We start from the raw sequence: 27,301 nt of genomic DNA on the forward strand, positions 1-27,301 counted from the left end.
GCTTGACAGGTACAGGGACAACGAACTGTTCTGGAACTGGGCTGTGGGGTGTGTGCAGATGTACTGAATGCCTCTGAATCAGTTTAACATTGTCAGCTTTTTGTCAGTTTTACTGAAAATCGTTTGTTATTTGCAGGTGAACACAGATTTGTTAAAAATGTATATGATAAACCCAGGATATCAACCGAAATCACGTCAACTGACAAAGGACCTAAGAGGAGTCATGTGAATTGCTCATTCGAAACCAGAGAAGGCAGAGTGAGAAGCTCCTGGCAATTAACAAAAAACAGCCATATATATCAATAACACGGAGTGTGAGAGATCTAACACGCCAATTCCAACAGACCGTCAGTGGGGAGAAGGAACCCAACTAGGTGCTGCTGTAGATATATGTAAAATATATAAATTTTATATTTTACATATAAAACACAGACTGGAATAAAGAGGTACCATGTGAACGCTCATTAAAAGGAAGGGGAAGTAACTGCGATTTTAAACTAGTTAGACTTCAGAACTAGGAAAATATCAGGCATAAAAAGGGGCATTTTATGAGGAAGGGATGGATTCTTCAAAAAGGCCTCCGTCTTCAACACCGTGCACCTAACCAGGGAGGCTGGATCAGCACACCCAGGAACTCGGAGCAGGGCCCAGCTGGACAGTCCAGTACTCGCCCTGCCCGCACAGGGCCCTGGGCTCCATTCCCAGCACAATAAACAGAGAAGGAAGGGGCGACGGAAATGACCGAACTGCAAGGTGGGATTCAAAAAATGAGTTTTACTTGGAGACGTCACTGCCTCCCTGTCATCGAGGAGGTGATAAATACAGACACTTGACCAAGAGCACTGTCAACTCGACAGGACCTAACAGCACCACTCTCCTCAGGACTCCGCCAATGGAGCACCATTGACAGAGGCCACACTGTGACACGAGACAGAGTTTGACAGACACCATACAGAGCATGTCCTCAGACCTCAACGGAGTCAGCGTCAGAAATCAACTCAGGAAACAAGAAGGTCACCCGGATAGAAATGCAAACACCACCCTCCTGAACAAAACACGGATCAAAGAAAAAGTCTCAAGAGAAACTTTAAAGTATCTTGAACTACACAGAGCACACGGCAGAGGTCTGGCCAGACACTTCTTTTGGAGGTCACTGGTGGATAATGACAGGTCAAGCCCGGGGCTCCACGGGAAGAAAGCCAGAGGACAGGGACACTCCAACACTTCACAGCCACACAGAAGAAGAGGGCCGTGAGAGCCAGGCCACGATCATTTCCTTTTTTAAAGTGTGTGTGTGTGTGTATGTATTTTTTTTTTTTTTTTTTTTTTTTTTTAGCAGCAGGTGCACACAGTGCCTTTTTATTTATTTTGATGCGGTGCCGAGGATGGAACCCAGGGCCTCACACATGCGAGACGAGTGCTAGGCGGCCCCAGCCCCTTCCTTTTTTAGACGTGGCCCCTGCGCGTTTTCTGATACCCACCTGGTTTCTCTTCCTCCTAAAGCAGGCGCTTGGCCGGCGGGCTGGTCTGGGTCATGTCAGAGGGTGGTTCTAGAGAGACCCCTTGCTTTAAATACGCATTTACCCCTTGGTTCATAAGCTGCACTTAATAGTGACAATCAAAGTCACACAGAAAGTCTACTGCATGGACAGTCAGCGGGTGGGACAGTGGAAAGGTGGGACATGAAACCTAAGTAGCATCCTAGTCACTCAAAAACTAACAATTTGTTTTTCTTGTTCTTTTTAATCAAACCCAGGGAGCTTCATCACTGAGGTTGATCCTTGGCCCTGCCTTCTGTTATTTTTTATTTTGAGATAGGGTCTTCCTAAATTGTGGGGGCTGGCCTCGAACTTGTGATCCTTCTGCCTCAGTCTCCCAAACTGCTGGGCTTACAGGTATACAACACCACACCCGGGAAGCTTTATGTTTACATACGTACACACACACACACACACACACACACACGCACATGTATATACATGTGAGTAAATAGCAAAGTGCAAAATCTGTACAGCAGTGACATTATTTCATCTGGCAAACTGACTAAAAAGCACGGCGTGGTGCCCACTGGGTTGGTGGGAGTACAAACTGGGACACCCTCTTTGGGGGCGGTGTGGCAAAATGGGATATCAAGCAGCCACTCAAGAGAAACACAATGTCTAGCTTGCACCATACAGAACCGTCTCCAAGGACGAGCCACACTTAAGAAAAAGACCGAGGAGCAAAACGACATCACACAGTGTTGACACTCGTGTCAAAACACGGTCTATGCACTCACACATGTCCCTGAGGACTTACATGACAAGACCAACGCTGAAGGAATGAAAGGTAATATGGCAACAGCAGCTGCCCCCCACCACCCAGAGCTGGGCAACCCCAAGAAGGCAGGGGACACTCCTGTTTCACTCTGTGCCCCATTTAGTATGACTTTGTTACACGCGTCCCTGTCACCCTTCCAACACACACGAGCAACAACTCCTCTGAGCTCTCGAGAGAGGAACCAGCACGTGGCTGGGGACTGAGGGCACAGAGCAAGCAGCTCCAAGCAGGATGCGCAGCACACAGCACCAGGGCTGGGGACAGCAGGAGGGAGGGACACGGGGCCGCTGACCAAGAGCACAGCTTGAAGTAACAGTGCTGTCACCTGGGCTGGTGGGACAGCCTCGAGGCCTCACCCTGGAGTGCGAAGATGCCAGACGCCACTGTCCCTCCCCAGGACTGAGCCCAGAGTGCGTCACCACTGAGCTGGGCGCAGACCTTTTGTAACTTTTTGAGAAAGGCTCTCACTGAGTTGCTGAGCCTGGCCTCAGACTTGTGAATGTTCTGCTCCAGCCTCTGAGTCACTGGGGTGAGGCATGTGACTGTCCTGCCTCTCTCTTTCTGGGGTGCTAGACTTCGGACCCAAGGGTGCTCTCCCTCTGCTACTGAGCTCCATCCTCTGTCCTTTTAAATGTTTAGGAAAATCTTCGAGCCCACAGAGAGGGCAGGAAGGGCTGCACAGCGTCCACCCAGGCGGAACAAGTCAGCAGAAGGGAGAGCACCGATCATGTCCAGCATGTGGAATTCACTGTATCACACACTGTCCTTTAACTCACTTTACTGGCTTCCAGAACATGAATAAAAAATAAAACTGGAACCTGATGTGTGCTGCGTCCTCCATGTCCTCCCATGGCTTCTGCCCTACACCTCTGTGTCCCCAGAAACAACAGCACCCCAACTGCACACCTGCCCTCCACCCTGAGGGCTGACGCTGCACCCACTTCCTCAGGGCCTTCTGAGCCGCCACAGGGACGTGGCACGAACGGACACAGGCTCTGCCACACGCACCCCACCCTCTTCTATCCTGCATAACTAAGCGTGTCGACCTTGGGCTGATGACATCTTTATTACTTTTATCTCTATTAAAAATATAACATCGATCCTTGGAAAAATAACTCCAAGGGCCTTTACTGGGACAGTGAATGAAATGTGGGAATTTGGAGTTTGGATCAGATAATGGCCCATTTCAGTGTTAGTATTTTCTCAGTTTGCTAACTGTATTTTCATGAGGTAAGAATGCCACTGTCCTTAGATCCAATGCACAGGAGTCATGTCCCCAGTCTGTTCTCAAATGAACCAGAAAAAAATGAATACACTCATATTTAGAATGTGACAGCACATAACTCACAAACCTGAGTGACAGGCACAGTGAATTTGAATGGACTATTTTTGGGAAGTTTGAAATTATGTACAAATAAACCATAAAAATCCACACTGCGCTGACTTTCTGGGGCTCTGACGGCCTTACGTCGCCTACTTATGTCCCCTAGTTCCTTCCCAACTTATAGAATCAGCACTCTCAGCGCAGCTCTGTCAACTCACTCTCCGGAGTCGCACGGCTGGGGATAGAGGCGACTCGACCCTCAGTCTCTGTACACTCAGACACGGCTCTGACCTGTTGTCTAGCCTGCTGTCCTTTTAAAAAACAAAAACCAAAAAATCCTTCCCCACCCACCTTGTGAGAGAAGCCACCATTTGGAGTCTAGGAATTGTTACTCACGACAACATCAGAGAACTCGTCCCTCCTCTCCCCAGGCCTCAGGGAATGCCAGTTGGTCACCAAGGCACAAGCTGAGAGAGAGAACCGCATGGGACCCCCAGCACTGATTTTAAAAATCCAGAAACCAGGCAATAACCTCTATTTTACTTGGAAAACCTCACCTAGCCAGTGTGGTGGCACTCAGCACGTCCGACTTCACTGGTGGCTTCCAATGGGACACTGTCAATTATTTAATAAACATAAAACTCGCACCAAAGGACTGTCCTCCTTACAAACTGCAAGCTCAGCACCAAAGATCTCTCCCCCAAGACTTCTGTTGAGAGGACAGGACTGCATCCAGCCAGGAAGGTGGTGTCCCCAGAGGCTGGGCGCCAGCAGGGAAGAGCCTCACTCTACAGATAAGGGTGGTGCCAGCGTCCCATCTTAGGAAAACAAGAAGTTCTCCTTAGATAATACAGAGGGAGCTGCGCTCTGGACACAGACCTACACACCCGGTCTCCTGGGGTGGCCACCCGTCCTTCTCTGCACCCTTATCTGCTTCCCGCCCTCTGAAAACAGTTGCCATTTGACAATGTGACTGTGAGCTGCGCAGAGCAAGCTTCCGTGTCGGGCTCAGGAGAGTCCTGCAGTGAGACCCCAACACCCCCCACGCAGGAGCGACTCTCAGCACCAGCAAATAAGAACAGAGTAAAGGGAGAGCGCCACGGCTCCGTCAGCCCCTGACCTGGGCAAAGAGTCACACCCCGTCAGGGTCCTTCCAACTTGCAGACCTGTGTTTCCAAGTTCAAGTGCCAGGCTTCTGTGTGTGAGGACATCACGGCACAGACAACGGCACTCAACAACTCGCTTCATCTTACTTCTTAGAAACGCTTGTAGTTTATAACGGGAAGAGTCCATGAAGTGTCTTAGGAGCAGGCAGATGTAGAATTTCCCCAGTCTCTCTGTATCACCGTCTGCCTGGCTGAGCTTCCACTCCCTAGGACAGCAATCCCCGATTCCCAAATACCCCTCACCTGGCGTCTCTCACGTTCATGCTGTGCAACTCATGTTCTTCCTGCTGTCCATCTCTGTTCTCACGTCTGGATCTGGCCTTTTGCTTTGGCTGATGTGAGAACACTGCATCTTTATCTGTCAGGGGCTGTTGCCCCTTCCCCCCAGCTAGGGCCTACATACCTACCTTCTGAGAAAACAAACATGTGCAGTGGGCCAGAGGCAGGCCCAGCACGGCCCCTGCATAAGTGACCAGCGGTCAATGACACCAGTAGTAACAGGGATGACACAGAGGTACAACACACTGGACACTGTCCCGGGCCAGGCCCTTCTCGGCACTTCCTAAGCAGCGTCCCGTTGATTCCTTACACTGGCCTATGAGGTGGGCATACTATGCACGTGCTGCAAGTGGACAACCTGAGTCTCTGACATGTACCTGCCCAAGACAGCAACAGCGACAAGTGGGACCCAGACAAGCCGGCAGCCTGTGACCAACATGTCGCCCATCAATTTGGAAGTTGGAGTAACAAAATGCTTCTTTATCACAATAGTTGAAATAACAGGTTAGAGTTCTTAGAAATAAGGTAAGCAGGGCTGGAGGGCAGCTCGGCGGCACAGCACCTGCCCAGCCAGAGGCGGCCCTGGGTTTACAACTGCCCAGCACCACATGGTCAGTTCAATCAACAGAAACTTTTCTTCTTTTGTCTTTCAAGTCAATGAGGTGGAAGTGTACTTGACGCCCTAGAGGTGCGACTTCTTTGTGAAATGCGGAGGCAGTTTTGTGTTTGGAAGGACTGGGGGACAGCAGGGACCCTGGTACCTGAATGCGCTGAGGTGAGGCTACCGCGGAGTCGGTGGAGATGATCTGGATGCGCGGGGAGGGGCTGGTCATCCCTGGAGATTCCGGCCGATGGGTCTGTGGACGCGGTACCTGTGGGCAAGATCAGAAGGGGTCAGAGAGCCGCCCAGGGGCCAAGGACCGTGCCTCTTGCGAGCAGCCGGGAAAGGGTAAGGGGACTGTTTCTGGAGAAAGGCTCCTAAGAACACTGCCAGGGACCACGGGCCAGAGGGACCCAGAACTGGAAGGATCAGTGCCTGGGACCAGTGGAACGGGGCTGGAAAAGCCCAGCAGGAGCACCAGGTGGGATGTGGTCAGGACCTGCCCAGAGGCTGGGGGCCAAGTGCTCAGTGGCCACCTGGTACCTGAAGTGTGGAGACATCCTCCTTGGCTGAAGGTAGATCATGAAGCAGTACCTTCACAGAATTCCAGAACACGGCAGAGAACATTTGTTTCCTAATTCATTCTGCGAGGCCAATACTACCTGATACCAAAACCCACAAAGATACAACAAGAATGAAAGAAAAAAGACCCAAAAAACCACAGACCAATATTCCTTATGAATATTAATGTAAAAAAACCCTCAACAAAAGAAAGCAAACCAGGGTGGGCTGGGCTCGGGGCTGGAGTGCTCACCTAGCAGGCGTGAGGCCCTGGGTTGGATCCTCAGCACCACATAAAAAATACAGGTATTGTGTCCACCCATCACTAAAATATAGATAAATTACATATAAAAAGCATACCAAATCCAGTAGCACATGAAGGATGACACACCAGGAGAAATGGGCTTCTTCCAAAGAACGCGAAGCTAGTTCAACGTATGAAAATCAAACAGTTTGATACACGATATTAAAACAATAAAGGACAAAAGCCACATATGATCATGTCAACTGACAGGAAAGGCATTATGACAAAATCCAGCAATAGAAAGACAGTTCTCATCTTGATAACAGGCACCTACCAAAAAACAAAGAAAAAAGAAAACTTTCCCCCTAAGACGAGGAAGGCCACAGGAGGCCCATTCCCCACCTGCAGACAGCCCTGGACTGGGGGGGCCAGAGGTCAAGCAGGGAGGGCGGGAGACGGAGGGCAGGGCACACGGCATCTAGATTGGAAGGAAGATGAGGGAGACCATCTCTGTCTGCAGATTAAATGGCCTTATATACAGGAAACCTCACAGAATCAACCACCACCACCACCACCAACTCAGAACTGGTAAATGAGCCGCAAGGTCGCAGGGTACAAGACAGGCATCCAGCTAACTGTCACATTAGTGATGAACGATCTGAAAAATGACATTAGGTAACAATCTCACTGACTAGAGAAGAATGAGACACTTAGGAAGACACGGAACAAGGCCAACTGTAAGATCTGTACCCTGAAAATTATAATCCATCACTGAAGGAAATTAGAGACCACGGAAATAAATGGAAAGAACTTTGTGCTCATGGATTAGATTAGACACTGTTAAGGTGGCCATACTCCCCACACTGACTTTCCCATTTAGTGAAATCTCTACCCAAATTCTGGATGCTCTTTTATTTATTTATTTATTTTTGGTACCGCGCACTGCCCAGAGCTCACGGATGCTAGGAAAGTGCTCTACCTCAGTGCGGCCACGTCCCTGGCTCTTCTGATTTTTCATTTTGACACAGGTCTTGCTAACCTTCCCGGCTGGCCTTGAACTCTGCCTCAGCCTCCCGAGGAGCTGGGATCACAAGTAAGGGCCACCAGGCTCACCCTCCACGTGTTCTGCATCAATTGATCAGCTGATCATAAAATTGTTACAATTTCCAAATACAAGGAGCCCAGAATGGCCAAGAGAGTTGTGGGCAGGCAGGGAGCAAAGCTAGAAGACTCCGACGACTTCATTTCAAAACGTAATACAAAACCTACAGTGACCAAAACCACGTGGGATCCAGAAATTCTGTTTTGGGGTATTTAATCCAAAGATTTGAAACCAGCTGGTGGAAGGCACGTCTGCACTTGCATGCTCAGTGTACCGTTATCTATAAGAGCCAAGTTAGGATGGCCATCGACAGTTCAAGACATGAAGACATTGTGGTGCGTGAATACCACGTTGACACTCTTCAGCCTTTTTCCGGAAGTCTCACAAAAACTAAGCCCTTGAAATGATGAGCATGTTAATGATTCCACACTGGACTCACAGATCTATCACCTTGTACCCCCAACACATCAACTTATCAATTATCAATTTACACCTAAAAAAAACAAAAACAAAAACAAAAAACCCTAGTCTTTGCATGAAGACAAAGACGAATGGAAAAGAACACAGAACTCAGAAAAAAACTTTTACACGTTCAAGTAATTTAGTGGGGAGCGGCACTGGGGATTTAACCCAAGGGCACTCTGCCACATCTCCAGTCCTCTGTCATTCCCAGACAGAGTCTAGTTGCTGAGGCTGTCATCCTTGCGCTTTGCCTCTTGAGTTGCTGGGATTATAAGTGTGCGCCTGGCTCAACTGGCTCTTGATAAAGGTGCCAAGACAATTCATCATGTTAGCCACCAGGCAGGTACTTCTAACAACCACCACAGGAGTGTGTGTGGCTGTGTGTGTGTGTGTGTGTGTGTTTGGTGGTGGTGTGGGTGGGGGGTCGGGTTCCTCTATTAATATACCTTCTAAGTACTTTGTTTTAGATGGGGCACTCCAGAACCAGGAACCAGCCAAGACCACTCAGGCTTACTGGCGCACCCTTTTTAGATGACACAGAGTCAACTTCGCTCATTAAGATACTAACTTTCCCACCCAGGAGGCGGTCTTTAGCCATTCTTAGAACATGGAATGTATGAGGAAGCACGACCTTGAACTGAGCATGCTCAGGACAATGTGCCACCCCTATGTGTGACATGCGATGACAAGACTTTCCTATAGTGAACAGGTCTGAGACTTCCTAATAAAAGCCCCCTGCTAGCGGGGGGCAGTGGCACATGCCTGTCATCCCAGTGGCTCAGGAGGCTGAGGCAGGAGGATCAAGAGTTCAAAGCCAGCCTCAGCAACTTAGTGAGGCCCTCAACAACTTAGTGAGGCCCTGTCTCTAATAAAATACAGAAGGGGGCTGGGTTAAGTGCCCCTGGGTTCAATCCTGGTACCAAAACAAAAGCAGCCCCCTGGCTTTCTTTGCTAGGGACGTGCTGCTTTGAGAGTTCTCTAGTGCCCTCCGTACTTGCTCCAAGTGAGAAACCTTTCTCTACTTGTTTATCCCCTGGCTTTGTAATCTACTATGTTTCGTTACAAATGGGCAAAATAGTCTTTTTCAACCACTGGTGATGAGACAACTGGACATCTAAATGTGGGAGGATGAACTTGGGACTCCTATAAAATATCAAAACATATCAAAGATCGAAATGTAAAAGTCAAACTACAAAACTCTCAAAAAAAAAAACACACACAGGTGTGAGTCTGTGAATTTGGATTAGGTGATGGTCTGGGGAGATAACACCAAAAGTGTAACCCCCCCCCAAAAAAAAAAATCAGATAAACTAGACTTCTAAATGAAAAACTTTTGTGTTTCAAAAGACAACATCAAAAAAATGAAAAGGTAACCCACAAAGTAGGAGTAGATTCTTGCAAACCATATATTTGTTCCACACATCACACATTAAAAACTATTAACTTTAGTAAGAAAAGACAGATTTCAAATGGGTAAAGGAGAAGACGGCAGAGGGGAGGGAAGAGAAGGGAGGAGCAAGGGGTGTAAGAAAGACGTGGAATGAGGTGGACACCGCTCCCCTAGGACACATATGAAGACACAATGGGCGACTGTACTTTGTGCACAACCAGAGACATGAAGAAACGTGCTGTGTGTGTGTGCTATGAATTGTAATGCACTCTGCTGTCATATATAACAAATTAGAATAAAAATAAAAAAAACTTTTAATCAGCCAAGATGTGAAAAAATAATAAAATCCTCACACAGGAGGCGGCTGGGTGGTGCTCCAGCTGCAATGAGTTGGGAATGATCAGATCAGTGGCTTCTGGTGGCTGTTCTTAAAGCCACTAGAAGGAAAAAAAAAATTGAGTAAAAGACATTTCTCAAAAAAGATAAATAAATGGCCTATAAGCATAGGGAAATGTTCAATATCATTAGTTATTAGGAAAATTTAAATCAAAGTGACAGCGAGATGCCACTTCACATTCACTACAATGGCTACAAGACAGACGGACGATAACAAGTGTCGGCAACGTGAAGAGCCTGGGACCCTCACACGGTGCTGGTAGTGAGAGAGGAATGAGGGATACAGGAACATCCGTCTCAAAAAAGACATGCTGACAAATTGTGGGAATGCAGAACGAATAACTTGTGATCTCACACTTACAGCACAAGCAGCACAAGAAAAATCAATACATTAAAAATCGTCAACATTAACAACTTCTGCACTTCAAGGACAATATCAAGAACGTCAAAAGAAAATCTACCAGATGGGAAACAACAATTTGCAAAGTATGTGCTTGATAAAGGGTTTGTATCCAGAATAAGTGAAGAACCCGGTCATTTCAGGGCCCCACCACCAAACATGATCAAAGGGTCGACCAGACATTTCTTCACAGAAGATCTACAAATGGCCCATAAGCAGAAAGATGACGTCACTGGGAATACAATACAACCAGGAGCACGCCCACGCCGCGCCCACCAGGGCATGGTGACTTGCAAGGCCAGCGAGAGCAAGTCAGGCTGTAGGAGGACAGGGAAGCTCACACACAGCTGTGGGAGTACAAATGTCCAAGTCCCTCTGAAAACCAATCTGGCAGTTCCTGGGAAGTTTACCACGGAGGTAAATCACTCAGCCAGCAGCGCCACTTTTCGAAGAATAAAAACACGTCCACAGAAAAATGAGCTCCCAAGGTTCCTAACAGCATTGTTCCTACTAGCTCCAAATGAGAACTCGATGCTCATCAGCTAACGAGCAAAATGGCACGCACCCACAGGGCATACTATTTAGCAGTTATCAGGAGTGAAGTGCTGGCACACGCCAGGACCGCACGAGCCCCGAGGCACATGCTAAGCCAAAGACCCAGGCACAAGACAGCATGCCGGGCGGTTCCACTCACCTGAGTGTCCATAGACAGACCCCTAAAAACACAAAGTCAATTAGTGGTCGTGTACGGCTAGGGTGGGGACAACAGAGGGCTGGGGTTTCTTTTTGGAGAAATGAAAATGTTCTGGAATTAGACAGTGACATTGGTGACAGGTGCATGACCTTTGGATCTGTGAAAGCCACAAAATTGGACACTTTCAATAGGTGAATTAATTGCAGGTGATGTGAAAGACATCCGAGTAAAGCTGTGAACTTTTTTTAAACAATGAACAAAAAAACCTCATTGAAGCCATAGTGCAAGGGACTGGGACAGTGGTCACCTCTAAGGAGAAGCCTCAGAGCTTGTGGACTTTTGGGAAATTCTACTCCTAACCGGGTGGTGGCTACGTGGAAATGTTCTCTGGGGAAATTCACCGAGTTACACATTGGTCAACTTTAAACCTAGGAGCAAATTGATCTTTAACATAACAACTGTGCTCGTGGGCTGGGGTGGTGGCTGAGTGGTCGAGCACTTGCCTAGCACGGGTGAGGCCCTGGGTTCAAGCCTCAGCACCACATAAAAACAAATAAATAAAATTCAGGTTAAAAAAAAAACTGTACTCAATAAGTGTTTCACTAAGACCACAAGAGCTTGCTAAGTCAACAAGCCACAGTGAGCAGAGTGCAAGCTTTACTTGAGAAGCACGCACTTTGTCACCCTGGAGCTGTGGCACAGAGCCACGGGTGTGACCCTGCCTTCAAGCCTCCACGGAGAAGGCTGGAGGGCTACAGGGCAGCGCAGCGGGGCCCAAGGGCACTGGTGGAGCGACAGGGCAAGCCCTGAATTCTGGCCTCCTTACTGCCCAGGGGTGCTTGCACATTCTACCATTCCTTTTATATGAAAAGCCAAAAAGATGGCCCCAGAGGAGGCCGGGGTCACAGTGACCATGAGCGCAGCAATAAATTCTGACCCAGAGAATGGCCTGAAATATCCCCGCAATTCCGCGTGGGAATGCTTAGTTCGGGGAGTGCCAGGGTGGGAGGAAAATGTCAGAGCCCCCGCTCTCCTGAGGCTTTACAAGGAGGTGGCTCCCGAGTAGCAGTTGAGGCTCGGTCCTTCCCACAGTGAGGGCCTGACAAAGCCCCGCAGTGGCGTGCACTCAGTCCAGCCCTGCGACCAGCCCGCCAGGCGGCAGAGCTCTTCTCCCCCAGAAGCAGGCGACTGAGAGTTGCTCAGGACTGTAATAAAGGGGCACCTGGGAGCGGGACACCAGGACACGGGAAGCCTTGGACTCGGTGGGAATCACTGTTCCCCCTGCCACCCTGCCGCCTGTCAGCCTCAGCCCACTTTCTGCCCCTCCAACAGCTCAAGGTGCCGAGGACAGTCACTCAGTACACGTGGACGTGCGAGTGCCTGCCTGGCGCACCCAGGTGTGTGCCAGGGCCAGGTGACGACATCTGCACTTTCAACAGGAAGACTGAGCGCAGACCCACACGCCATAGCCGCAGTGGAGACTCTCCAACTCCCCTAACACTCCCCTCCAAAAGAGGTAAATGCCTGAGGGGGTAAGCGTTTGGGACAGCGGCCACCTCCAGGGACACATGGGACACATCCTCTGTTTTTCCAAAGGAGCATTAAACAGCAAGGGTGCGGAGGGGTCATCGGGCAAAGAGTCCACCGGCTCAGCGTTGCCAGCTGCAGCACACACAGGGACGGAGGGAGGCTGCTGGGCTTCAGAGAGCTTGCCCTGGGCCCCACGGCCGTCAGAGCTTGGCAGCCGCCCGTGAGCCTGCGCCCAAGGATGACTTGTCTGGATGGGCCTTCCACCCTGCTCTTCTTTACACAGCGTCAGTGAAGGAAGGAAACTAAACATTGTAAATGGTCATCATTTATGCCAGACTCGATTGTCCAGCTTTTGCTATTTTCCAGCTGTTCATTTGGTTTTAAAAAAAGGGAAACTGTACCCCCCTCAATTTCTTGGCACAAAAACAAAGACCCAAAGTGAACAACTACTTCCCACCATTACATAACAACAAGGGTTCCCAGCAGCAGTTCAGAGTGCTCTGCTCACAGGCAGATTAACCTGTCAAAAGAAAGGACAGCAGACAGCCCCCGCCCCAGCTGATGTCTCCAGTGTACCCTAAGGCCACCTGGCCAGGAGCGGGACACCACACACACCACACTGAATTCCTTCTAATACACAATGGTGTCGGAATCCTCTGCTGTTTCACCAGCTGCTTTAGTAACACGTGCCTACTGAAATGCACCCTGTTACACAGAGGCTCACCCAGAAGCAGGAAGGGGACAGCCAGCAGTTCTGCAGCCCTGTTGTCACACTTACCATGCCAACGGCTCCTGCAGCTTTATTGACATTTTCCCTCAGCAGCCTCCAGGCCAAACAGGGCCCAACAAGGGAATTCACAGGCCTGAGCTTCCCGACCCGCCAGTGCAGATTCCAGGCTGCTCAAAGATGCCCGCTCTGTGACCCCGCTCTGCTGAAGGTCAAGTACACTATCACTCCCTGTAACCAAGGAAGCAAAATCGACATGCTCCTGCTGTGTCACCAGCTGCTGAAGCAGCCTGTCTTGTTAACAATAGGATTAACTGCTTCTGGAAAAGACGCACCCTGCTTTACAAACCTCTCCCTTCACCCAGATGGCTGCCTTTGCCAAATTCTCTCCTCCAGCCTCCTTCCCCTTAGAGATCAGCCTCCTTCAGGGCTCACAGACACCACCATGGAGTGCAGCCAGTCAAAGCAGGTTTAAAACTGCAAGGAGAGAGGATCTGGAGAACCAGGTGATCTGCACAGAACTCCTGCAACCTCACAGCGCGGCAGGCTGATGTTTTCACAAATCCATGGTCTCTGAAGGTTCCTCTTTCATCCAAAGGGAAGGCAACAAACGAAACACAAGAACAGGGCTAGGGCTGGGCTAGGGCTCAGCGGCGGAGCACTCACCTAGCACATGTGAGTGCTCTGGGTTCCATCCTCAGCACCATATAAAAATAAATAAATAAAATAAAGGTACACACACACACACACACACACACACACACACACACACACACACGAATACGCACAAGAGTGGCAGAACTGAGCTAATCTCCTACATCCAGTTGGTGGAAACCAAGAGAACTGCAGGCCCAAAGAGAGGCTTGAGTCTCAGTCTCAGGCCCCCAAGGTCACTGAAGAAAGGGACCTCCTGAAGTCACAGTGAGGGTACAGGTGGGGTGGCAAGCGACACCCAGATTCTGAGGCTTTCAGACAAGAACACCTGTCACTCAGCCAGCCTGGGCAGCCTCCTGTTGGACACGGAGACTCAATACCTGGGTTAATATGCAGCAAACAACGCATGAGAAGATGCTGTCATCATAGAACACACTGCACAGAAGCCCAGGGAAGGAGCCGGAGGAAAGAGGGCTGCGAACAAGCTTCCACAGGGTCGCAGCAGGAGGCCGAGAAAGAGGACGTATTAAAAACAAGTCCACGCTGCGATTCACCACAAGTTTCAACTCGGACACCAGTATGCACACTGACTTAAAGTGTTCAACAAACATGGCACCCACTTTCCAGATTCTACCACACCCAGGAATCACAATCCAAAAGGGAAAACTAAAGGGAAAGAGATGACTCGGTTTTTTGAGCAGGTAAACTACGAGTCGTTCCATCTCCACAGCTATTTGAAGTTGTGGGGTTTTTTTTTTTGGGGGGGGGGGGTTACTGGGGATTGACCCCCCAAGGCGCATATCCACTGAGGTACCTCCCCAGCCCTTTTTATTCATTATTTTTTTTTAACTTTTTTTTTTTTTGGTGTCAATGGACACAATACCTTTATTTATTTATTTTTATGTGGTGCTGAGGATGGAACCCAGTGCCTCACTGATGCAAGGCAAGTGCTCTACCACTGCGCCACAACCCCAGCCCCTTATTTTTTATTTTGAGACAAGGTCTTGCTAAGTTGCTTAGAGACTCACTAAATTGTTGAGGCTGGTCTTGAACTTGATCCTCCTGCCTCAGCCTCCCAAGCCACTGGGATCACAGGCGTGTGCCACCCCACCTGGCTAGCTCTTTGCAATGCTAAGAAACCTAACATTGCATTCACTAAGTTTGCTCAATTAAAGGTGCATAGAGTTTTCTTTCTTAGATGGGTTAAAAGAGGAGTTTATCTAAAGCCGATTCTTGGTTTTAGCAGAAAAAAAGGTTTCATTTTCTGATTCACTATTTCCTACACCAATAAAAGACTACAACTTTAAAGACTTTTTAAAGTATGAACCACTAAAGGTGAACCTCAATGCCGGGAGATTTCAAGAAAGAAGGTGCTTGTTTTCTGCCGCAGATTGTTGCTACACTGCGTCACGACACCAGGGGGACTCTCTGAACCTGTGCTTCTGTGTAAGGTGCGGCTCTTCTGCGGGGACAGCAGGCTTCCTCATGGCCTCCTTTGGACAATTCCTGTTTTTCTCTTACATTACATACATTCTAGTCCTCCTTATCCCAACAGTAGTTCCACTCCAGCCCCACTGTGTGCGTTTCCCCTACAGAAGAGTCTTATCTCCCTACCACCATCACCTTCCACCATCACTCCTTCACAGCATCCTCTATGGCCCAGAGGGCCGTGCGCTGACATGAACCACCGTTTCACAACAAACTGCTTTCCTTTATTTCCCAAATGTAGCCAATATATTGATTTTTGAAGTTATTTGTGTACAAGTGGCTACATTTTCTATGAATATCATTTTGGTACAGTAAAAGGTCATCTTAGAATATACTAATCAAAAGCGGGCTCTAGGTCAGAAGGAACTGAAAGCCCCTGGAACCAGGGACCACACTGCATGCTCAATAAGTGGACCAGCACCTGGGCTCATTTAATAGTAGTCCGGCTGTCAGTGGGAGGCCCGGTGTTTAAAATAAGAAAAAAGTGTTAACAACTGTTCACACACACTCCCAACTTGGAAGGTACAATTTGACTGGGCTTTCAACTCAGCTTCTTCCTGTCTGTAGAAACACTCCCACATGTGAGCCCTAGGACAGAAGCACAGAGATGATCCTTGCAGTGCGACAACTTAAACACTCCCACAGTGGAGTGGCCACATAGAAACCTGACCCATGGTAATGCTATATAATCAATAGGAAACAGAATTATGTATGTACCTCTATATTTGAGCCACAATTAAAATATTAACTTTATCAAGGGATCATATTGATCAGAATCTCACATCCAGTGTGGTTCCATTTACTTTCAACTTAAAAACCTACGCATCCCTGGGGCTGAGTATGGAGCTCAGTGGTAGGGAGCTTGCCCATGTGCATGAGGCCCAGCACTGCAGAAAGCAAAGACAAAATTCCCACAACTAAGAACTATATATTTCTATAGTTAAATATGTCTGAAGGCACTCGGGAAAAAAGTCTGGAGGTAACACACCCAACTAAAAACAAATTTCAAAAACTTGGTGTCATTCAGGCCAGATCTACTGGTTACATGGTGATTAAGTTAAAAAACTGATTAAAGATGAAGTGAAATCTAGAATTAGCTATAAAATACCTACAGAAAACATAGGAGAAAATCTTTGTGGACTAAGATTAATTAATTTTTACATAGACAGGATATTAAAAAACCCAAATAATAAAAATGAAAAAAATACATTAAACTTCATCAAAATAAAATTTGTTCAAGAGACATAAAGAGAATTAAAAGATGTCAGATTGCAAATATTTTCTCCTAATATATCTGAATAAATAACATGCATGCAGAATATATTTTAAAATCCCCGAATTTAATAAGAAAACAAAGACCTCAATTTAAATAAATAGGCAAAAGATTTGAAGAGACATTTCAAAAAGGATATATGGCAAATAAGCACAAGAAAAGATGCTCAACATCAGTCATAAAAGAAATGCAAATTTAAAACCACAAACTAGTGCACATCTAAGATTAAAAGATACCGATTACAACAAGTATTGGCAAAGCACAGAGAAACCAGAACTCTGCAGCACAGCTGGGGGGGAATATGAACTTGTATAACTTTTTTGGAGAACAATTTGTGAATTCATTAAAACGGGAAAAAACAAAAACAAAACAGAACAGTGGTTGCCTGGGGATGGATGTGGCTAGAGTGGTACTGGGAAGACAATAGATAATCTAGTATTTGCATTAGAAAAGAAGAAACAAGTCAACAAGGTAGGAATCCATCCTAAGGAAAAAAAAAAAAAGCAAATTAAATGCAGAAAAAATAGAATAAGGACAGAAATTAATCAAAGACAAAACAATTTATAAAAATCATAATGGAAAAATGACAGTATTAAGGATGAAGGGGCTATAACTAGAGATGCTTCAAATCTTAAAAATATAAAATAAGCATATTCTGAACAACTGTATGACAATAAGTTTTCAAATTTAAGACCAAATGGACAATTTCTTAGGTAGAATCATAAAAATTTTTCTAGGCACTAATATTTTACTGGCAAGTTCTACAAGCATCCCAGGAACACCAATTCCAACTTCATGTAAATTATTAGGGCACAGAAAATGAAGGAATCTTCTTTCACCCCATTTTAGAAGTTAGCACAACTTGATGCTAACTCAAGAAAAATTATAAGTTACCCTCACTCACGAACACAGAGACAAAACTCCTAAACAATTAGTTAGTTAGCCAAGAGCTGGGCGCAGCAGTGCATGTCTGTGATCTCTGCTACTTGGAGGCTGGTGGAGGCAAGAGGATTGCAAGTTCGACACCAACCAGGGCAACTTATGGGAAATCCTGTCTCAAAACAAAAAGGGCTGGGCACGGAGCTCAGTGGTAGAGTGCCTGCCTAGTCTAGCATATGCAAGGCCCTGGGTTCCATCCTCAACACTGGAGTTAAATTAAAAGAAAGAAAGAAAGAAAGAAGACAAATTGAGTCAAGAATGTGTGTATAAAAATCAAAATCAAGATGAGATTAGCTTGGGCTGGGGTTGTAGCCAAGTCGTGGAGCATTTGCCTAGCATATGTGAGGCACTGGGTTCGATTCTCAGTACCACATAAAAATAAAGATTATATCCAACTAAAACAAATATTTTTTTAAAAGGGGGGGGTTAACAAACTCAATTCACCACATAAACTGATCATATAATTACCCTACTGGATGCAAAAAAAAAAAAAAAAAAGCAATAAAATTCGTCATCTGCTCAAGAAAATAATTTTTATTACAATTAAGAATAAGAAAAAGTCTTTAATAAAGTAAAAGCTCACAGAGCTGCTAAAAGCTTTCTTTTAAAATGACGAAGGGCAAGGCAATGATGCCTACTATCGCCACTTCCATTTGACATTGTACTAGACTATCCAAACCAAAATAGTAAGGAAAAAACAAAGAAAAACGTAAAACTACCAATAAATCAGAGGCCATCAAAACCCAATGAGTTTAGAATTACCAGAATTAATAAGAACAAACTGCTCAAGTTTAAAAATGAAAAACAAAACCACTTGCATTTCTATATGCCAGCAAGAACTGGAAATTAAAATTTTAATCTGATATTTATAAACAGCATCATAAAACAAAGTATTAGGAAACATAATCAAAGAAGTGCTAGATCTTTTTGGAAAAAAAAAACTTGCCACAATGGATTGTAAACTCCAACATCAATATCATAAAAATGTCAATTCTCTCCAAATTGATTAAGTATTTGCAAATCTCAATTTTGGAAGCCAGCAGGCGTTGTTTCTGTATGTATATATTGTAACAAATTAACTTAAAAATTTACAATTAAGTTGAAAGGACTGAAAAAATTCAAGACCCTCTTAAAGATGAATAATAAAGTTATGGATCCTTGACCCTTATAAATCCTCATCTTTGGCTAAAATGTCAATTCCAGGAGGTTCAAAGTTCTAAATCTAGAAAGTTCAACTTTAAATCTTTCAGAAAACAATCTAAGAATTATGGCCATGTGGTAGGGAAGACCTCATAAATAAGAGATGGGCCATGCAACCCCCGAAGATTCGGGCTGATGAAGCATCACGAGGAGTGTAAACCCCTCAGTGACAATTCCTCGGCTGCCTGACTTGCAGAAGGCTGACGGGTTAGCTCTACCACTGTTCCCAGGGGTGTTTCTCTACCCTAATAGAGTCCACGAGCATTCTGGATACCTGAGCACCCTGGGCTTGAACCCTAACACATACTTTGATTTTGAGGACTTGCTTAGCATGTGCAAGGCCCTGGGTGGGCCCATCCTCAGCCCTCGCACACACACAGCGACAGGCTTTAAGACTGCATGAGCTCACACACCAACACAGCTCAGGGTGTCTGGCACACACGAGGGTCACCGTTACGATGGATGCTCTGCTGTCAAGTTCTCTCTAAATGTGTGACCTATGAAACTGTCACAGAAATGATGTCAGAGCACCAGCGGAAACCAAACCGATTCACACGTGACTGCTCCCAACTCTGCAAAGCTTTGTATCATTGGGTGACATCACAGGATGGATGGGGGGGGCGACGACGGTGTTGTGCATGTTGCCTGCTCACACCAGGACTGTCCCCCGTCCTCTGTCCTCTGTCTCACTACGAGCTTCCCCCCGTCTTTATACATTGCATATATTTCTCTCAAGTGTCAGGCAGGAATTCAGCATCTTTAATCCTTCCTCATATTTTCTTCCATAAAACTATTTTCACTTTAAGACAAAATCCTATACTTAAGTTTCATTATTAGGATTAACGTATCTTTGTAAGTGTGCTATTTTTATTTTTATTAGGGTTATTATTTCTGGTAGTTCCTGGTCTGCGCCAAGCCCTATTTTTCTATAAGCTGTTATTTTTGGCGTACAGAACACAGGGTTTTCAGAAACGCCTGCATTATGTAATGTCAGAGACGTCCACTTTCCAACTCTTAGAAGAAATCTTAGCAATGTAGTCCTGCAGGGGATACAATTTGGCTCCATCAATACAGACCAGGGAGGGCAGGGACATCATACAGGATGGGCACAGCCACCCAGCGAATTCCACTGCAAGGATTAAGGATGTGCATCTGCTCACCCTAGGAAGGGAGCCTAGTGCTCAGGGCGAAGACCAGCCGCACCCACTGCACCCTGGAGGCTCCTGATCCAACCCCTGAAGACTGCTCAAGACTCTGCGATGGCTCCCAGCACATGGGAAATAACACACAGGTCCGTCACCACGACCTGTGAGGCCAAGATGCTGTGGCCCGGCTTCTCCCCCTGCCCCCATCCCCTCTGCCCTGAGCTCCTGCCACACAGGCCTCACTGGGGCTGTCCTGTAGGGAGACATTCTATAGAATATGAAGACGGTCTCTAGAACATTCCAAGCGTCCTCCCCTGCCTAGAATGCCCCCCAACTCTGTAGGCTCACCCCAGAAACTCACAAGAACCACTCCTACACCATTCAGGTCTCCATTTAAATGCCACCGTCTGAGACAGATCCTCCTGGCCAGACCCAGACGTCAACTCCCATGGGTCTCTTTCCCAAAGGAGCATCCGGCCTCCTGACATATTAGCTGTGGTGAGATATTCACCGTCTATTTCTAATAGAACAGAAACTCGTGTTGCAGAGCCTTCATCCAGAACACAGGAAGCACTCCTTAACAATCTCTGATAAATGAATGGGGTATTTCTGGAGTCCCTTGAAGTCCATCAGTGAACAATGACAATTTGCTTTACCAGGACAAGTGCTTCCTGACTTCCAGTTAAATACAGAAAACATGTACATTTGCTACCCCCCCATTTCTTTACCAAATCACATTGCGGTAGGAGTAAATGAACAATAATAAAAAGGGCCCAAATGCACAAGGACAAAAAGAGCAGTCGGGATATGAGGGGGTCACAGATGCTAAGAAACAGCAGATGGCCGAGTGGAAGCTGACCCAGCAGAACGGACACAGCTGCACAGGTGCACACCGCCGAGGAGCTGGCCCACGCCCCCTCAGAGCCCTGAGAAGGCTCCGTCTAGGACTCTCGGGCTCACAGAAAGCTGGGCTCAGCAGGCTGGAAACCAGGGACCAGCAACCCCGACCACCACACCGTGCCTCACTCCAAGGCAGGAAACAGGAAGTCTGTGTGCAGACGAGCTGAGCAACAGGCCCCCCCTCCCATGTCCTGTGCCACAGCTTTCAGACAGACAAGGACAGGAGAGCAGCAACAAGGCCCACACCTCTCAGACACGCAACTGGAGAATTCTTGCCTGGAAAAACTTGAACATTCGACTCTAGGAAAGCAACCTGCAGACGGCGGCAGGGGCGTGGCGCCCAGCCCTGGGAGTAAAAGATGAAAAGGGTCCAGACTGCAGCTCGTCAGAAGTTCTAGAAAGAGTCTTGAACAAAATTGAGGAAGAAAGTCTCGGAGAACTAGTGTAAAGCAATCTCCTAAAGCAGGAGGATGCAGATTTCTAAACCCAAAGAACCACCTGAGCCCTGAGCATCATGGATTTGAAAAACGCACCCACTAAGGGACAAACCGGGAACTTCAGAACCAAGGGCCAAAGAGGCCATCTGAACAGTGGGGCTGGGCAGGGGGGCAGGGCCGAGGCCCGAGGAGGAGGCTGCAGCTCCAGCACCGCCCAGGGGGAGGCGCAGGAGCGCCCCAGAGCAGCCTCAGCCCAGGGAGGCCTTCTAGAAGCAGCAGAGCGGCCTTGACCTTTCCAAAGCAGCACTCCACGCTGAGAGAATGAAAGGCCTTTGAAACGCTGAAGTAAAACCACTTTCAACTTCGGTTTCTGTTCCTAAACCACCAGCTCAGCGCAGGAGAGTAAACAAGGACAGGTTCAGATCTCAAAGATCAAACACCACCCGGCTCCCAGGCACCTTTTCCCAGGAAGCCCCGGAAGCATGTTCTCCATAAAGAACAAAGAAAGAAAAAAAAAAGTGATGAAGAAACCAGGAGAAAGACAGGGACTCAAGGAAACAAAGAATCGAAACAAGACAGAAGGGCTGACCAAGCCAGAAACACAAGCAGGAGCAGGGCAGAGGGCCTGAGGAGGAAGGCTTCCACAGGAAAGACGCACCGCACCGGAACATTCTTCTGATGTCTCTGTATGGAAAATAGCAGAGAGTCTCAACGCCACCGGAGACACCAGGAAGCAGGTGGCACATCATACAACAGCACCATGGCTCCTGCGGTGCACAGATACAGTCGTATTGGGATGATGGAGAGAAGAGATGTGGGCACACGAGTCATTTAAACCACGAAGTCCCCCCATCCATGATGGCGAGTCAAAAGAAAATGCCCAGAAATAAAAGCAGAGTTATTATTAGATGTTACAGCAACAAACAGGATTATAACAAACAGTACTATCAGTAACTGTGCCCCCAAAATTGGACAACCTAGACGTCACCTAGGGACCAATTCCTAAAAACACCACCTACGAAGACCGATGAAGAAACAGAGGCTCAGAGTAGACCTAGAACTATGAGGAGATCAAATAAGCAGTCAAACCTTCCCAAAGGGAAAAGCGCTCGACCACATGGCTTCACTGGGGAATCCTGTCAAATACTTAAAGAAGAATTTCACCCATCCTTCCAGCTCTGCCAAAAACTGAAGAGGAGGGACTCCCCTAACTCACTCTATGAGGCCGGCATCACCTGGTGAAAATCCAGACACAGGAGAACTGCAGCCTACCGTCACCAACCAATGACGACACAGTCCTCAGGGACACACCAGCAAACTCAACTCGTGTTAAAGGAGCACGCAAGCACTACCAGGAGCGGTGTGCTAAAGAACGCAGGAGTGGCTCCAGACACCTAGACTCATCAGCCACACGCCCTATGGGTGTCATGAGGGAAAAACCACCCACACAATCCTCTCAGTTGATGGAGAGAAAGCAGCCCGAGAAAATCCTATCCCCTTTAGGATCAAGACGCTCAGCCAAGTAGGAACAGAGGCGATCACCTCCACATAACGCAGGCCTGGCTGAAGAGCCACTGCTAATGGCAGGGCCTGTCAAGGACGGCAGACTGGGGGCTTTCCTCCAAGATCAGGGAGGGGCCAGGAATGTCTGCGCCTTGGCCACTTCTACTCAACACCACAGAAAGTTCTAGCCCAAGCAATCAGGGAAAAAAGGGGCCCGGGCAGCCAAATGGGAAAGGAAGAGAAACTGTTTCCATTTGTAGCCGATGTGATCTGATATGTAAGAAAGCTCTGTTAGAAATTCTAAGTTTGGCAAAGCTGCAGGATACAAAATCCACACACAAAACACCAGTCACCTTTCTTAACTCTGCACAATCTGAAGAGGAAATTAACAATTCCATTCACAACAGCATCAAAAGTAACAACCCCAGGGCTGGGGTTAGAGCTCAGCACACATGAGAGGCACTGGGTCCCCTACTCAGCACCACATAAAAATAAATATACTTAAAAAAAAATAACAACCCAGGAAAAAAAAAGACTGAAAACTACAAAACCCTGCTGTAACAGATAAAGATGCCATAAATTAAGTGGAAAGCTATCCCATGTTCATGGAGTTGGAAGACACAGCGTTGTCAAGGTGCTGAAAATACCCAAAGCCACACTGATTCAGTGCAATGCCTATCAAAATCCCGGTGGTTTCTTTTCAGAAACACAAAAGTATATCCCAACATTCTGATGGCACCTCTAGGCACCATCATGAAAAGCAAAAACAAAGCGACATGTCTCACTGATCACAAAACTTACCACAAAACCGTCTAGTTCTAGCATAAAAAGGACATATACACAGACCAATGAAATAGAATAGATCCTAAACCTTGAGAATGTTAAGCTAAATGGAATAAACCACTCACAAAATAACAAGTTTTGTGTGACTCTCCTTGAGAGCAGTCGTATTCACAGGAAGCAGGATGGTGGTTGTGAGGGGCTGTGGGGGGGCTGTTCACAGCAGCACTGCTCACAGTAGCCAAGAGGTGAAAGCAACTTAAATATCTATTGAAGGGTGGATAGATAAATAAAATGTGGCCCAATGGAATATTAACCAGCCTTAAAAAGGAAGGAAATTCTGACACACACTACAACACAGATGAACCTTTTGGACATTATGCTAAGTAATATGAGCCAGTCCCAAAATAGGTGAGATTCCTAGAGTCGTCAGATGCATAGAAAGAATGGTGGGCAGCCAGGGCGCAGGGAAAAGGAGAATGGGTAGTCAGTGTTTAACGGGGACAGAGTCAGTTTGGGAAGATAAAGAAGTGCTGGCCACGGACAGCGGTGACTGGCAGCGGACGTGCACAGCAGTGTGGAGGTGCTCCACACCAGCAAGCGAGCTTTAAGATCCACATATGTGCACTACTTGAACAAGAAAATGAAAACCGTCCAGATGGTAAGAGGGCAGAATTCAAATTTCCTCAGCCTGACTGGGGTCTTGCAGGACATGGAAACCTGGAACCTGAGCCACAGCAGCTCTGTCCCTTGAGCCCCGTCCCTGCACTGCGCGAGCTGTGTGTCGAACACCCCAGTCCATGGAAGCGACGGTTTAAGTTTTCCGCAGTGAAGATGTCAGAGTCTTCATGGTAAAAATAATAATAAAGGTGTAAGATTTGACTTTCTCACCCAAGGCAGGATCTCCCTGTTCAGAGTGTCTGGCCACTGGGAGCCCCTTAGACAGCCTGGGGACCAGGGGAAAGCTTGGTCAGATCTGTAAAGCCACCTCGCGACTACTGCAGAGACACATGCCACTTACAGGGTCGCTGTATGAGTGACTTATGTCCTCCTGCTCATAGGCATTCAAAATGCTTCAGCAAGTGAACTCCAAAGCTCCTAATTCAAAATATCTTAGAGCCGAGAAGTGCTTCCGTGCAGGTGACCCTGTGGGACAGCGCCTGTGTATTTACATGTGTGCAGGTGTTTAAATTTCTAGTCACCGAGGGAAACCTTAAATGTTTTAAAAAGTACTGCAGCATCTTTAGAAAAAGAATCATTTCTTTCATAAATGCAAAGCAAAATTCGATACGACTCAAGGTCTCACTGCATCCGTTGCCAATTCTTATCTGTCAACTACCCTTTTTTTAATGAAGTTCCCTAGCTGACGGGCATTGGGGTTACACTGCAGCCAGCAGAGGAAGGTTTCCAATCTCTCCGCATCCTCGCCGACACTAATTCATTAATTCTAACCAATCTAATGAATGTTAAATGGTACTTATTGTGGCTTTGAGTGAAACTTAATCAAAGAATAGAAAAGTGATAGGGAAAAAATTAACAAATCCAAAAGCTTTGGTCCTTTGAGAAGATCAACAAGCCAACACTGAAAAACTTCCAGCTAGACTGAGCAAACTCCGGAGAAGACTCCAACTCCCACTGTCTCAAGGGAAGCAGAGAAATTACTACCGACCCCACAGAAATGAAAAGGCTCAGGGCCAGCACTGAGATCACGCAACCTGGCTGCAGTCCCCACTCCTGACCGCTATGCTAAGCTCCGAGTAACTGAATCGTTTTGACATCAGACATCAAGCGGTTGTTTTGTACCATCCAACTTCCTGTTCTAGAAAGTTAATCCGGGGACTCTAGAGAAAGTCATTTACATCACCACCCACCACTGCAGGAAAAGCATGCCACCGCTGGGCAGGGTGACACACGCCTGTGCTCCAGCTACCTGTTGGGCAGGAGGATCGCCTGAGCCCAAGAGTTTGAGGCCAGCCAGGACAACACAGTGAGACCCCATCTCAAAACAAAGAGCACAACTTAAAAACAACAAAAAACCAAGTGCATAATTTTAAAAAAAGTCTTTTAAAGCTTACTAAACCTGTCTTACCTCACATACAAGTCTTTAAACATTATTATTGGCACTTCCAAAAGCTCTTTACACATTACCTTATTGAATCCTCACACTAGTCCCAAAGGACAGGTAGGTACTACTATCACTCTCATTTTCCAGCTCAGGAAACCAAAGCACAACATCGCTCACCCAGCAGGTGACAGGGCCTGGACTCAATCTTCTGCCTGAAAACATGGCCCACAGCTCCATGTGGGGGCCCCTTTCTACCAGGATCCCGCCCCTTCCTACTCACTCCTCTGTGGCCCATCTCATGCACAGCCCCTGGACAGAGAATTCCTGGGGAGTAGCCCGTCCTGTCATCCGCCAGCACTCACTCCGGGCCTCCCCCCACCCCCCACCTATGGGAGGAGGCACCTGCTCCTTCATGGGTCACTGACCAAATGAGCCACCCCACACCGACTGTTCAGAACTCTTCAACGTGGACACTTTACTCGCCCCCCAGTACTGTCTAGCGTTGAGATGGTCAACTCAAGGATCTCCTGCTCACTTCACTAATCTGATTATATGCAGCTTAAGTTCATTAAGCTCAAAATTTCCAAGAACACACATACTTACCCCTTAAAAATAATAACAATGGGGAATGGTTTAAGTGGGAAGATTGTTCTTGCATGCAAAATCAACGGTAACTTTTTTATTTATTTTTGGTAATGGGGAACAAACCCAGGGGAGGGGTACTTGAACCACTGAGTTGCATCTCCAGCCCCTTTTCACTTTTTTATTCTGAGACAGAATCTCACCGAGTTGCTCAGAGCCTCACTAAATTGCCAGGGCTGGCCTCGAACTTGCGATCCTCCCATCTCAACCTCCAGAACTGCTGGGATTATAGGTGTGCACCACTGTGCCCCACCCTATTATTTTAACTCCAAAAAATGCATGTTTTGCCATGGCAAACAATTGCACCAAGTTAACACATGAATTTGCATTGTTTGAAGGAAATCAGGCACTTGGCAGAAAATTTTAGCTAGCAAATTGTTTGAACGTATAATTCAGAACGTATTTACCTATTTTAACTTCTCTCAAAGAACTGATAGCCTTTTAGAGCAGCAATCCATATACTAGTCTCCAAATCAGCCTCAATGAGGAGCCCTATAAAATATAAAATAACCCTAAATATTTGAAAAAGCAACTATTTTTGAGGTGATTATTCCATTCATAAATTAAAGCAACATAAATACAAGCAGTTTAACATCAATACTTTCATATTGCTAATGGCCCTTTCCAAAATATTATATGAAATTCTGAACTATTTTCTTTCATCTTCAGTTAACACTAACCTGCATTTGCTGGAGGAAGGGGTGTAACTACACATACTGTTGCCTTAAACTTAATGATGGATCTAAAATTCTGAAAAATCTGCTATTTTTATTGGTTTAAATTAGCATGTATGTGCTTAGTTTTTGTTTAAAAACAATCCTTTGTTCCTTGGTAAATCTGTCTCTGCCTTAGAAACTAATCAAATGCAAACCTGAATCCTTCCCATGGCTCTTGGTTACCATAACCCATGGTTAACTGAAGGAGCTTGGAAAAACATGCACAGACCTGGGTTAGAATCTGTGTGGGGCTACACGTGCTCTTGGCCAACTACATGTCTTTGAGCCTTGGTTTTCTCACCTATGAGGACGAGAACAATAGTACCAATCTCAAAAGGTTATTGTGAGAATAAGATCTGGTACA

General features: G+C 46.8%; 1 protein-coding gene across 7 annotated transcripts in view; it reads right to left on the bottom strand.

The window, feature by feature from the left end:
• Positions 1 to 27,301, bottom strand: part of Nr2c2 (nuclear receptor subfamily 2 group C member 2) — a 65,458-nt gene that overhangs the window by 23,496 nt on the left and 14,661 nt on the right. For all 7 annotated transcript variants that reach the window (XM_026383082.2, XM_026383081.2, XM_026383083.2 and 4 more), the window contains one exon: positions 5,850 to 5,960. In XM_026383082.2, coding sequence (XP_026238867.1) covers positions 5,850 to 5,960 — 111 coding nt within the window. The remainder of the gene's footprint in view (positions 1 to 5,849; positions 5,961 to 27,301) is intronic.

The sequence above is a fragment of the Urocitellus parryii genome, chromosome 16 (assembly GCF_045843805.1).
Source record: "Urocitellus parryii isolate mUroPar1 chromosome 16, mUroPar1.hap1, whole genome shotgun sequence".
In the NCBI taxonomy this organism is placed as follows: Eukaryota; Metazoa; Chordata; class Mammalia; order Rodentia; family Sciuridae; genus Urocitellus; species Urocitellus parryii.